This window comes from Xenopus laevis, chromosome 2L, assembly GCF_017654675.1.
Source record: "Xenopus laevis strain J_2021 chromosome 2L, Xenopus_laevis_v10.1, whole genome shotgun sequence".
NCBI lineage: Eukaryota > Metazoa > Chordata > Amphibia > Anura > Pipidae > Xenopus > Xenopus laevis.
Genome location: NC_054373.1, coordinates 72,755,253 through 72,768,895, shown reverse-complemented (window position 1 = coordinate 72,768,895; position 13,643 = coordinate 72,755,253). Strand labels below are relative to the sequence as shown.

Below are 13,643 nucleotides of genomic sequence, written 5' to 3'. Positions count from 1 at the left end.
AAAATAATATAAATGCAAGTTATACACTAAATGGCAGTGTGTTGGGAGTTTCCTTAAATGAGAAGGATCTAGGGGTCTTTGTAGATAACAAGTTGTCTAATTCTGGGCAGTGTCATTCTGTGGCTACTAAAGCAAATAAAGTTCTGTCTTGCATAAAAAAGGGCATTAATTCAAGGGATGAAAACATAATTATGCCTCTTTATAGGTCCCTGGTGAGGCCTCATCTGGAGTATCCAGTGCAGTTTTGGACTCCAGTCCTTAAGAGGGATATAAATGAGCTGGAGAAAGGCGCTTGCGAGGGGACATGATTACACTTTACAAGTACATTAGAGGACATTATAGACAAATGGCAGGGGACCTTTTTACCCATAAAGTGGATCACCGTACCAGAGGCCACCCCTTTAGACTAGAAGAAAAGAACTTTCATTTGAAGCAACGTAGGGGGTTCTTCACAGTCAGGACAGTGAGGTTGTGGAATGCACTGCCGGGTGATGTTGTGATGGCTGATTCAGTTAATACCTTTAAGAATGGCTTGGATGATTTTTTGGACAGACATAATATCAAAGGCTATTGTGATACTATGCTCTATGGTTAGTATAGGTATGGGTATATAGAATTTAATTAAAGTAGGGAGGGGTGTGTGTATGGATGCTGGGTTTTCATTTGGAGGGGTTGAACTTGATGGACTTTGTCTTTTTTCAACCCAATTTAACTATGTAACTATGTAACTATACACTATTTTGTATATTCAGACACACCCACTTCTCTGTGCACTACTACAGACATTGCTCTTATATGCCATATACATTATTTGGGTTGGTTGTGATTTGTTTTGTTCTTTGTGGACCTACTATAACAACTCAAGCAAACATGTATGTAATGCAGTCACCACATACTGTACAGTGTGATGATTGTTACACATAAAATACACTTATTTTAAAAATATTCTGTGTAATATTCAGAAAATAACTACTTTTATTGTAGTAGTTAATTTAGTTTTTTACTTCTGGACTAAATTTTACATTTTTAGCTTTCAAAAAATAAAATATTTTGTATTACAATATTTTTATTGAAATACTCATCTAAACGAACCATCATCACTGTGGTCACGGAATGAGCCAGATCTTGTCATTGTTCCTTTAGGACGTTCTGCAAGTGACAGAGAACTGCCTATGTTCGAAGAACCAAAAAGTTCAAAGGATGATTCCTGAGCTGGAATACTACTTGAACGAGCAATGCGTGGAACAGACGAAGGACTCACTGTCAAAAAATAAAATGAATAATTAAATTAACGGACAATGAAATCCATGGTCAAGCCTGCCCTATTCCAAAAACAGTAGCTTTGTTCATTCTGTTTTTGTGAGGACCATGAAAGAATATATCTAGGTGACTGGATTAGGACAAAATCTGTCTATGTAACAAAATAATCCCCTATGATACAAATTACTTCTCTGGGCTAAAAAAGATGTCTATTGCCTGCGTTATGTTAGTAAAAAGATCCATTAGTAGTGATGGGTGAATCTGTCCCATTTCGCCGTAAAATCTGGGAAATGGCGGAAATAATCTCAAAATGGTGAAAAAACGCGAAACGCATTGAAGTCAATGGTCGTCAAAATAATTTTGCCGCTCGCCAATTTTGACATGAGCATCAATTTTTATACACGCAAAAAAAATACACTTTTCGCCACAGTTTCTGTGAAATGCGGAAATTCACCACAAATCCATGCATAAATTCGCCAAACACTACTGGTTAGTGGTCTCAGGGGCTGCCCAAAGAAATGTCTTTTAATGCAATTTTATAAGGAGAAAAGCAGACTCAACATAAAATTTATAAACTAGGTGTAAAGTTGAGGGCGAGGACTTCCAAGGACTTCCAAGGTAATTTTCTCAGGGATATTACCTGAGCCACGAGCAACGCTAAGGAGACAGCGGGAGCGTAGGGAGATTAATGTGTGGCTGAGAGATTGGTGTAGGGAAGAAGGTTTTGGGTTTTTGGAGAACTGGGCTGATTTCTCAGTTGGCTACAGGCTCTTTGCTAGGGATGGGCTGCACCTCAATGATGATGGTGCAGCTGTTTTGGGAGAGAAGATGGCTAGAGGGTTGGAGGAGATTTTAAACTAGGTGTGGGGGGGGAGGGTTCAGTAAAAGATTCAGTGGAAGACAGGTTAGATGAGATAGTGGGCAAAGAAAGCGAAAATGGGGGAGGAGACTTGGCTGGGGATACTGTTAAAGGAATTGTTAAGTGTAAAAATAAAAACTGGGTAAATAGACTGTGCAAAATAAAAAATGTTTCTAATATAGTTAGTTAGCCAAAAATGTAATGTATAAAGGCTGGAGTGATTTTATGTACCGTATATACTCGAGTATAAGCCGACCCGAGTACCGTATATACCCGAGTATAAGCCGAGTTTTTCAGCATCCAAAATGTGCTGAAAAAGTCTACCTCGGCTTATACTCGGGTCAGCGGTACCCGACCCGAGTATCTGAGATTGCAGTCACTTTTAATCATTCCTATACCAACAGTACACTTGGAGAGAGACTCTAATATCCCACAATTTCGTCTGTTGGTTATATGAAAGAATAACAGTGTGCCCTCTGTTGGTTATATGAAAGAATAACAGTGACTGCAATATCACACAGCGCCATCTGTTGGTTATATGAAAGAATAACAGTGACTGCAATATCACACAGCGCCATCTGTTGGTTGTATGAAAGAATAACAGTGCGCCCTCTGTTGGTTATATGAAAGATTAACAGTGACTGCAATATCACACAGCACCCTCTGTTGGTTATATGAAAGAATAACAGTGCGCCCTCTGTTGGTTATATGAAATTCTCTGTCACCATCAACTTTGCAAAGAAGTCCGGATGATCGCTGGGGGGGTCGCTTTGGCAGAATGTGCGTTGCTGGGAGACAGGGCTGTAGTTGTGTCTAGGCTTATACTAGAGTCAATACGTTTTCCCAGTTTTCGTAGGTAAAATTAGGTACCTCGGCTTATACTCGGGTCGGCTTATACTCGAGTATATACGGTATAAGCCGAGGTACCTAATTTTACCTACGAAAACTGGGAAAACTTATTGACTCTAGTATAAGCCTAGACACAACTACAGCCCTGTCTCCCAGCAGCGCACATTCTGCCAAAGCGACCCCCCCCGGACTTCTTTGCAAAGTTGATGGTGACAGAGAATTGCCAAACGGATTACTGTGTGCATTGTCCCACTGTCCCACTACCATGTGCAGAGGGTGCTGTTTGATATTGCCATCACTGTTAATCTTTCGTATAACCAACAGAGGTAGCTGTGTGATATTGCAGTCACTGTTATTCTTTCATATAACCAACAGAGGGTACTGTGTGATATTGCAGTCACTGTTAATCTTTCATATAACCAACAGAGGCCACTGTGTGATATTGCAGTCACTGTTATTCTTCCATATAACCAACAGATGGCGCTGTGTGATATTGCAGTCACTGTTATTCTTTCATATAACCAACAGAGGGTGCTGTGTGATATTGCAGTCACTGTTATTCTTTCATATAACCAACAGAGGGCGCACTGTTATTCTTTCATATAACCAACAGAGGGTGCTGTGTGATATTGCAGTCACTGTTATTCTTTAATATAACCAACAGAGGGCACACTGTTATTCTTTCATACAACCAACAGATGGCGGTGTGTGATATTGCAGTCACTGTTAATCTTTCATATAACCAACAGAGGGCGCACTGTTATTCTTTCATACAACCAACAGATGGTTCTGTGTGATATTGCAGTCACTGTTATTCTTTCATATAACCAACAGATGGCGCTGTGTGATATTGCAGACACTGTTATTCTTTCATATAACCAACAGAGGGCGCACTGTTATTCTTTCATATAACCAACAGAGGGCATTGTGGGATATTGCAGTCTCTCCCCAAGTGTACTGTTGGTATAGGAATGAATAAAAGTGACTGCAATCTCAGCTACTCGGGTCGGGTACCGCTGACCCGAGTATAAGCCGAGGTAGACTTTTTCAGCACATTTTGGATGCTGAAAAACTCGGCTTATACTCAGGTATATACGGTATAACATGTCAGTCGGAACACTACTTGCTTTTCAGCTCTCTTGGTGTACACTGACTGGTTAGTAGTAACCAATCAGAGACTTGAGGGGGGGGGCACATGGGTCATATCTGAATCTGAGCTGAATGCTGAGGATCAATTACAAACTCACTGAACAGAAATGTACCATGTGGCCCCCCTTCAAGTTGCTGACTAACTCAGAGTTATAGAGCTGAAAAGAAGGAAGTTGGATTCTGGCTGTTTTATTAGACATCTGTTCACTCCAGCCTTTATACATTACATTTTTGGCTAACTATCTATATTAGAAACATTTTTTATTTTGCACAGCCTATCTATTTACACAGTTTTTATTTTCAAACTGAACTATTCCTTTAAGGATAGGGAGGACCACATGTCATATGTTCAATATGGTACCAGTATTAAATGTATGTTTGCAAATGCAAGGAGTCTGACTGGTAAAATGGGAGAGCTGGAGGTGCTGGTGCTGGAGGGAAAATATGATGTGATTGGTGTGTCCGAAATATGGCTGAATGAGGAGGGGTATGTCTGTTTGTTAGGCAGGATTTGAAAGCTTATATAAAGGAGGAGGTTATGTTAGAAAATGAGGGGGCAGAAGTCTTATGGGCAGAGGCGGGCCACGCCAACTGGGCGCCCTAGGCAACCCAGCCCGCTCCCACTTCCCCCATCGCGTGCTCACGCATGCGCAGTGACGAAGCGCACTTCCGTGCTTGAAGAGGGCGTTCACGCATGCAGAGGGCGTTCACGCATGCAGAGGGCATTCACACATAACGTAGTTCGCGCATATGCAGTGACGCCGAGCAGCGTTCGTTTGCGATCAATGCTAAGTAAGTCTGGTCTAGGGGTAGGCAGAAGAGTTAGCTGCCCAGCGCCCCCCAATCGTTGCGCCCTAGGCAGCTGCCTCTTCTGCCTACCCCTAGTTCCGGCCCTGCTTATGGGTGGAGTTCTTCACCAATTGTAAAGAGTCCAGCAAATTAATTGTAGGCGTATGCTATAGACCCCCTAATGTAAGTGAGGAGGAGGAGGCGAAGCTCCTCATGCAAATAGAAAAGGCTGCTAGTTTGGGTAAAGTAATGATAATGGGAGATTTTAATTACCCAGATATTGACTGGAGCAACAGTACTGCCAGATCAGTTAATGGGAACAAATTTATAAACTTGTTGCATGACAATTTTATGGCACAGGTTGTTGAGGAGCCTACCAGAAAAAATGCTATTCTGGATTTAGTGATCTCAAATGACCCAGAACTTATAGCAAATGTGCAAGTCATTGAACCCCTGGGTAATAGTGACCATAATGTTATATCATTTAATTTCTGGTGCAAAAAACAAATATATACTGGGGCAACAAAAACCATGAATTTTGCAAAAGCTAATTTTAGTGCCTTGAGGGCTGCCCTACAGAGTATTGATTGGGGCATTAAGTTTTCAGCTAAAAACACAGGACAGAAATGGTTGTCATTTAAAATGATATTAAATCATTACTGTTCTCAATTTATTCCCTTAAAAAGTAAACGTAGAAGCTCTAAGAATCATCCTATGTGGCTTAATACAGAAGTAAAGAAGTAAATAGGGAAGAAGAGAAAGGCATTTAAAAACTACAAATCTGTTGGGACAGAAGCTGCATTTAATGAATATAAACACTGTAATAAATGTTGTAAATCAGCAATCCGGAAGGCAAAGAAAGGAAATGAAGAGTTAATTGCGATGGAGATGAAAACTAACCCTAAAAAGTTTTTTTAAATATATTAATAGTAAAAAGATGCAGGTTGAGAGTGTTGCTCCATTAAATAATGGTACCAGTATGGTTGTAACAGATACAGAAAAGTCAAATGTGTTAAATCAGTTCTTTTCTTCAGTGTATAAAGGAGTCTGAGTTCCCAGGCTCACTTTATAGTTGCATTAATGGCTCAGCTCAATCTAGTCAGTGGCTGACTCAGAATATGATTCATAAAGCATTATTAAAAAATAATGTAAACAAGGCTCCAGGGCCTGATGGCATACACCCCTGGGTTCTAAGAGAGAGCTTAGTTCAGTTTTAGACCAGCCCCTATTTCTGATTTTCTCAGATTCACTTTCATCTGGTATGGTGCCTATGGATTGGAGAAAAGCTGATGTCATTCCAATATTTAAAAAGGGATTACGATCTCAGCCTGGCAATTATAGCAGTAAGCTTGAAATCTGTGGTGGGAAAATTATTTGAAGGCTTGTTAAGGGATCACATTCAAAATTTTGTACTAGTGAATGGCATTATGAGCAGCAATCAGCATGGCTTTATGAAGGATAGGTCATGTCAGACAAATTTGATTGCTTTTTATGATGAGGTAAGTAAGATGCTGGACAGTGGGGGAGCAGTAGATGTAATCTATTTGGATTTTGCCAAAGCGTTTGATACTGTGCCCCACAAATGACTGCTTTCTAAACTAAGGTCTGTTGGGCTTAATGAAGTTGTTTGCACATGGATAGGATACAGGATTGGGTACAGAGGGCGGTTGTTAATGGCACATTCTCTACTTGGAGTAAGGTTCTTAATGGGGTCCCCCAGGGCTTGGTTTTAGGTCCACTTTTATTTAACTTGTTCATTAATGACTTAGGGGAGGGTGTTGTAAGTAATGTATCAGTGTTTGCAGATGACACAAAACTATCCAGCCCAATTAATTCCATCCAGGATGTGGCATCCTTGCAACACGATCTTGACAAACTGGCAATCTGGGCAGCTAAGTGGCAAATGAGATTCAATGTTGATAAATGTAAAGTCATGCACCTGGGATGTAAAAATATCAAAGCCACTTATACCCTTAATGGTACTGCACTAGGCAAATCCATTATGGAAAAGGACCTTGGAGTCCTTGTAGATGATAAGCTTGGCTGTAGCAAGCAATGCCAGTCAGCAGCATCAAGGGCAAATAAGGTCTTGAGCTGTATTAAAAGGGGCATAGAGTCACGGGAGGAGGGGGTCATTCTTCCACTGTATAGAGCACTTGTAAGGCCCCATCTAGAATATGCCGTACAGTTTTGGTCTCCATCACTCAAACAGGACATTATTGTATTAGAGAGGGTACAGAGAAGGGCAACTAAGCTGGTGAAAGGTATGGAAAATCTTAGCTATGAGGAAAGACTGGCCAAATTGGGGATGTTCACGCTGGAGAAGAGGCGCTTAAGGGGTGATGTGATAGCTATGTATAAATATATAAGGGGATCATATAATAATCTCTCTAATGCTTTATTTACCAGTAGGTCTTTCCAGCTGACACAAGGTCACCCATTCCGATTAGAAGAAAAGAGGTTCTGCCTAAATATTTGGAAGGGTTTTTTTTACAGTGAGAGCTGTGAAGATGTGGAATTCTCTCCCTGAATCAGTTGTACAGGCTGATACATTAGATAGCTTTAAGAAGGGGTTGGATGGCTTTTTAGCAAGTGAGGGAATACAGGGTTATGGAAGATAGCTCATAGTACAAGTTGATCCATGGACTAGTCCGATTGCCATTTTGGAGTCAGGAAGGATTTTTTTCCCCCTCTGAGGCAAATTGGTGAGGCTTCAGATGGGTTTTTTGCCTTCCTCTGCATCAACTGGCAGTTAGGCAGATATAATAAAAAAAAAAAGGTTGAACTTGACGGATGTGTGTCTTTTTTCAACCTTAATTACTGTTACTATGTTACTGTACTCCTTATCTATTTGGATAGCTGCTCCAAGTGGGGGGGGGGGGGGGTTATTTGGTAATTGTGTGTTTCCTAGGTTATTAATATACTGTTTATATACTTTATCATGTATTTCTTTCTTGTTTTCCTTGGTTGCTGCCATTCCTTCCATTTGTTCACAAGTAGAAAGCAAGGTGTATAGATCGTTAAGTGTGTACTCAGTATGGCGTTTCCATTTTCTTGATATTAATGTGGCTGCCGCTGTAAATGTGGAATAGGAGTTTCTGCTGTGAAGGTTTGAAGGTTGGTGGGAGAACATTGATAGAGTTCCAAAATGTATATACCTGTGGGCATTCCCACCAAATGTGTAATAGGGTTCCTGTAGCGTCGCATCCTCTCCAGCAGTTCTTATTGTAGGTCGGGTTAATATGGTGTATTTGTCAGGCATCAAATGCCATTGAAAAATAATCTTTCTGTTAAGCTCGATGTGATTGGTGCATCAAGTTGCCCCTTTAGGCGTGGTAAATACTGATTCCCATTGTTGTGGTGTAAGGCTTTTAGGTCCTTTTCCCATCTAATTTGGTATAGGAGTTTGTGGTCTGATTCCTTTTGTAGGAGGAGTTTGTAGCAATCCGAGAGCACTCCTTTCCCATATCTGCTTTCTCTGCACAGGAATCCCATTAGGGTTGAGTGTTTGATTGTTTTGTAGTTTCAAAGGTGTGATTGTAGTAAGTGCCTTATTTGTAGCCAAGTGTATCTGTTCCCCTCTGTTAAGCCAAATTTCCTTTGTAGATCTTCATTTGGTCTCCATGTACCAGCGAAATATAGGTCTCCTTATGTTACAATCCCTTTTGCAAGTAATTCTTCCACTCTGATATTTGGGATTCACAGTTTAAGAGCTGTGATGGGAGTTAGGGTGGATGGGAAGTCCTCAAACTTATGTCTCTTGTGATTCATGTCCCAGTATTTGAGAAGTAATTTAGTAGTGCCTAGTGCTGCTGGTAACTGGTCGAAGTTTTAGGGTGATCCACAAAATCTCTGCTAAGGAAAAGTACAGTTTCTATGTCAACCCATTTTCTATGAACTGGGATACTATGCATTCTTATCACATTTTGGAGGATGGACGCTTTGTGGTATAGTGAAATGTTTGGTACTCCTAAGCCCGCCCAGGTGTATAGGGAATTGTAGGGGGTTATTTATCAAAGTCCGAATTTATCTTAATATTTTCTGAAAAAAACTCCGCACTGGTTTTTTGGGCTTATTTATTATTACACTTTACCGAAAATTTTGTTTGAGGGAAAAAATCCTGAAAAATCCGATTTTCACGATTTTTTCAGATTTTTCTTCAGATTTTCACGATTTTTTCAGATTTTTCACCCGAAAACTCCAAAAACTTTGGGGTATTGCCAAAAACCCAGCGCACATCAAAAAATCATTGGGACTTCTCCCATTGACTTATATGCAACCTCGACAGGTCTGAGATGCCGGACTTTCAGATTCGGACTTTTCCATCCTCAGGGTTTAATAAATTCAGAAAAATGTGTGATTTTTTTAAAAGTCCGAGTCCGATTTTATAAAAAGAAAATCACAAATTTTTCATGATTTTTGCATTCTGAGTTTAGTAAATAACCCCAGTAGTGTTTTTAGAGCTAGTCTGGGTTTTTTGCCCCTCCATACAAAAGACTGGAGAGGTTTTTGAAGATCTTTGAGCAAAGTTTGGGGTATGTGGATTTGCAGTGTTCGGAAGAGGTATAAGATGAATGGAAGTATATCATTTTTGTGGTAGCTATTCTTTCTAGCTAGGAGATTTTTAGTTTTTGCCATTTATTGCAGTATGCACGGATTGTGCTGAGTAATGGGGGGAAATTTAGTTTAAATGTGTTGCTAAAAACTTTAGGGATTTTGACCCTGAGATATTTGTATGTCTGTTGTAGTTGGTTGAAAGTATCATGCGAAATACGAAAGCCTGAGTTTTTTGTGATTTATCTTGTAGTGGGCGATTTTTTGAAAATTGTCTAGTTCCTCCATTAAGACTGGTAGTGATGAGGATGTCAGGATTATGTCGTCCGAAACAATCCTATCCTATGCTGTTCCTCTGCCACTGAATTCTCTCTGCGAGAGGTTCCACTATAAGTGCAAAGATGAGGGGTGACAATGGGCACCCCTGCCTGGTCCCATTCGTAATTCTAAAGGTGCTCGACAGGGCCCCTGGCACTCTAACTTCAGCCTTTGGGGAGGTGTATAGCAGTGTAATCGCCTTGAAAATATTTCCTGACAATCCAACATGCTTTAAAACTGCTTGCATTAATGTCCAGTTTACCCTGTCGAACGCCTTTTCTGCATCTAGGGATAAAAATAACATAGAGAGGCTGTCTCTTTCTGTTACTTGCAGTATTTATAGAAGCTTTCTAGTGTTGCCTGGGGCTTGCCTGCCCATGACAAACCTGACCTGATCATTTCGGACCAATCCAGGAAGCAGAGGGGCCAATCTATTGGCCAGGATTTTGGTATATCTTTTAATAGCTGTGTTTAATAGTGCGATTGGTCTGTAGTTGGCGCTATTGTCGTGGCCTTGCCTGGTTTAGGGATGGTGACTATATGCGCCAGAAGGAATTCTGGGTTTATTGTGTTCACTGTCGCCAAATGGTTGTATAATTTAGTTAATTTTGGGGTGATGATCGCAGAAAAGGTTTTATAGTAACTGTTAAAGGAGAAGGAAAGGTTAAAACTAAGTAAGCCTTATCAGAAAGGTCCATCTAAATATACCAGTAAACCCCCAAAGTAATGCTGCTCTGAGTCCTCTTTCAAAAGAAACAGCACATTTCTTTCCTTCTATTGAGTACTCATGGGCTTCTGTATCAGACTTCCTGCCTTCAGCTTAAACCTCATTGCCCTGGGCAAGAGCATGCTCAGTGTGCTCCTCTTCCCCCGCCCCCTCCCTTCTCTACTGTAATCTGAGCCCAGAGCAGGGAGAGACTCAGGCAGGAAGTGATGTCACACCACATTAATACTGCAGCTCCTATCCTAAACAAACAGAGAATTTCTAGAGCTTTTTACTCAGGTATGGTAAAACATTCTACGGAATAAATATAGCATTCTAGCTTGCACTATTGCAGATAATCTATTGGCAATAAAATGCCTCCGTAGCTTTCCTTCTCCTTTAAGTGTACCCATCTGGACCTGGGGATTTACCTGTTTTTAAATTCTTAATTGCATCTGCTACTTCTTCTTATGTGGGTCATTAAGTGCTTCAAGTTGTTGCCGTGTTATGGAGGGCAACTTAATTGTTTTAAGGAAATTCATTATTTCACTCAGGGTGGGGTTATGTTCCTGTGTCAGGGTAGAGAGATTTTATAGTTCTGTGTAATAATCTGCAAAAGCTGTTGCTATTTCTGCTGAGTTAGTGATATGTTTCCCTTTGTAGTCTAAGGGGCAGATTTACAAAGGGTCGAATATCGAGGGTTAATTAACCATCGATATTCGACTGCCAAATGTAAATCCTACGACTTCGAATATCGAAGTCCAAGGATTTACCACAATTCCTACGATTGAACGAAAAATCGAACGATTCGAAGGACTTTATTTAATCCATCGATCGAAGGATTTTCCTTAGATCAGAAAATTGTTAGGAATCCTATGGGGACCTTCCCCATAGGTTAACATTGGCCTCGGTAGGCTTTTATTAGCCGAAGTAGGGGGTCGAAGTATTTTTTAAAGAGACAGTACTTCGACTATCGAATGGTCGAATAGTCGAACGATTTTTAGTTCGAATGGTTCGATTCGAAGTCGTAGTAGCCTATTCGATGGTCGAAATAGCCATATTCGACCATTCGAAATTCGAAGTATTTTTTCTTCTATTACTTCACTCGAGCTAAGTAAATGGGCCCCCTAAGTGTTTAATTCTAGTTTGTGTCTGCCTGTGTTTCAATCTATTTGCTAGCATTCTTTCTGCTTTATTGCTTTTGGTGTAGTATTTTAATTTCAGTAATTTAAGTCTGTATTCTGTTTTGACAGAAGTATTTTGTTTAGTTGTCCTCTAATATATCCTATTTGTTTCTTTATGTTTTCTTGTCTTGCTCTTGCTCTGTAGGGAGTTTTCTAGTTGTTTCAGTTGGTTTTCTAAATTTTCCTGTTAGGATTCTCTATTTCGTCGGATTTGTTTGCTAAGTTTAATTAACTCTCCTCTAATTACCGCTTTGTGGGCTAGCCATAATGTTTGTTGGGTTGTCTCCATATTGGTGTTAGTTTGAAAGTAGTCTTGAAGGTTTTGCTCTATCTGCTGTTTATATTCTGGTTTAGTTAGTATGGAGTTATTAAGTCTCCAACTCCTAGGTCCCTTCTGCTCAGTGTTGTGTCTTATGTCTACTATGACCGGGGCATGGTCCAACTATGAACTTGAGCAAAAGTGCATGTAGTGCCATTTTCGGTCACTATTAATTTTGTAGGGTAGGCCCAGCGGTAGGGAATTTTTGTGTTCCCAAAGAGCTTTAGTAATCCCTTGAAAGGCCCTCCTCTTTGTTAGAGCAGCCATAGAGAGATCCGAGTAGAGTTCCAAGTCCACATATTTATCTGGCCAATGCTCCTTTTTCCTAGCCAAAGTCAGTATCCTCTCTTTGGTCTTGAAGAAGTGTCGTTTGGTAAAGACATCTCTAGGAGCTGACTCTGGAGCTGTTTTGGGGTTTGGGACCCTATGTATGCGGTCCACTGTGAGCTCAATTTGCGGCATGTCCTCGAGATCCACTACTTTGTTGGTCAGTCTGGCTACTTCTTTCTCCATAGTTTACTGGGAGTCCGCCACCTCGTTGTGTGCTGAAGCAAATTCTCCCATTTTGCGCTCAATGTGGTCTGTGCATTCCACTAGATTTTTCACCTCTCTCTTGATTTTCTCGGTAAGTCATTTGAAATTATGTTGTAATGAGGATCTGAGGTCTGTGAGCATGGATTTAATTTCATCAGCCGTAGTGGTTGAGACTGCAATGTCTGCTTCTATGTGTGGCTCCCTGTGCTGCTCCAACACTTTTTTCGAGTCCTTCTTGGACGCTGTTTTAGGCCACATTCTTCTCCTGTGGATCCGAGCCCTGAGCAGTGTTTGGAGGAACACTTCAGTAAGTGGGAAATATGATTATTTACACCTTTTAGGGCTAAATGTAGGAGAACTGTAGTTTGCACAACCGCTCACATGGATGGTTTGGCTCCGCCAGCTCACAAAGTGCAGTTTTGACATGCAAATCTCCATTTTTTAACCTACAATACAGCACTTTTTCCCCAACATTTGTGTATGAAAGTCATCAGTTATGGTTTTGGAAGCATGACGTAGGGGGAACCACTAGGAATTACTGGGAAGTTTATCTTGGCTTAATTAAAGGGTTCACTCCATTTCATGTTTATTACAAGCAATCCATAATAACAAGTTAAACAGGCATGAAAGGCATGTATGTCTATGCGCATTCACACACTGCCCACAGGCACAAGTTGTGCCAATTTATGTTCAATTTATTGTCCCATACAAATCTTTGAGCCTCCTGCTGCATGCATGGCAACCACAAATACAAAGGATTTCTGGGGAAGGAATGTTGCATGTCAGATATTGATTTAGAAGCCATTATGCACTGTGATAACATTTTCCTTATTTTATTATTCATTCTGTCTGGCATTTGCAACTTCAACATTTAATGAGCCTCTCATAAACTCCTTTTTAAACAATATTTGTAGTTCAAGCACTCTACTGTCAGGGGCAGATTTATTAAGGGTCAAATTGAAAATTCTACTTCAAATTTTCGAATTGTTTTTATGGTCAAAACTGTCAAATTCGACTAGGGAATTATCCAAACTCGATTCAAGCTTTTAAAAAAATTCAAATTTGATTTTTGAGATTTATCAAGCTCTGGCCCTTTAAGAATTTAGAATTTGACTATTCGCCACC

The 13,643-nt window shown here is 40.4% G+C and overlaps 1 protein-coding gene across 5 annotated transcripts in view; it reads right to left on the bottom strand.

The window, feature by feature from the left end:
• Positions 1–13,643, bottom strand: part of nav1.L (neuron navigator 1 L homeolog) — a 147,298-nt gene that overhangs the window by 48,733 nt on the left and 84,922 nt on the right. For all 5 annotated transcript variants that reach the window (XR_005965391.1, XM_018246543.2, XM_041582033.1 and 2 more), the window contains one exon: positions 1,093–1,260. Coding sequence is in view for 4 of the 5 variants with exons in the window: in XM_018246543.2 (XP_018102032.1) it covers positions 1,093–1,260 (168 nt within the window). In the remaining variant the exon portion in view is untranslated. The remainder of the gene's footprint in view (positions 1–1,092; positions 1,261–13,643) is intronic.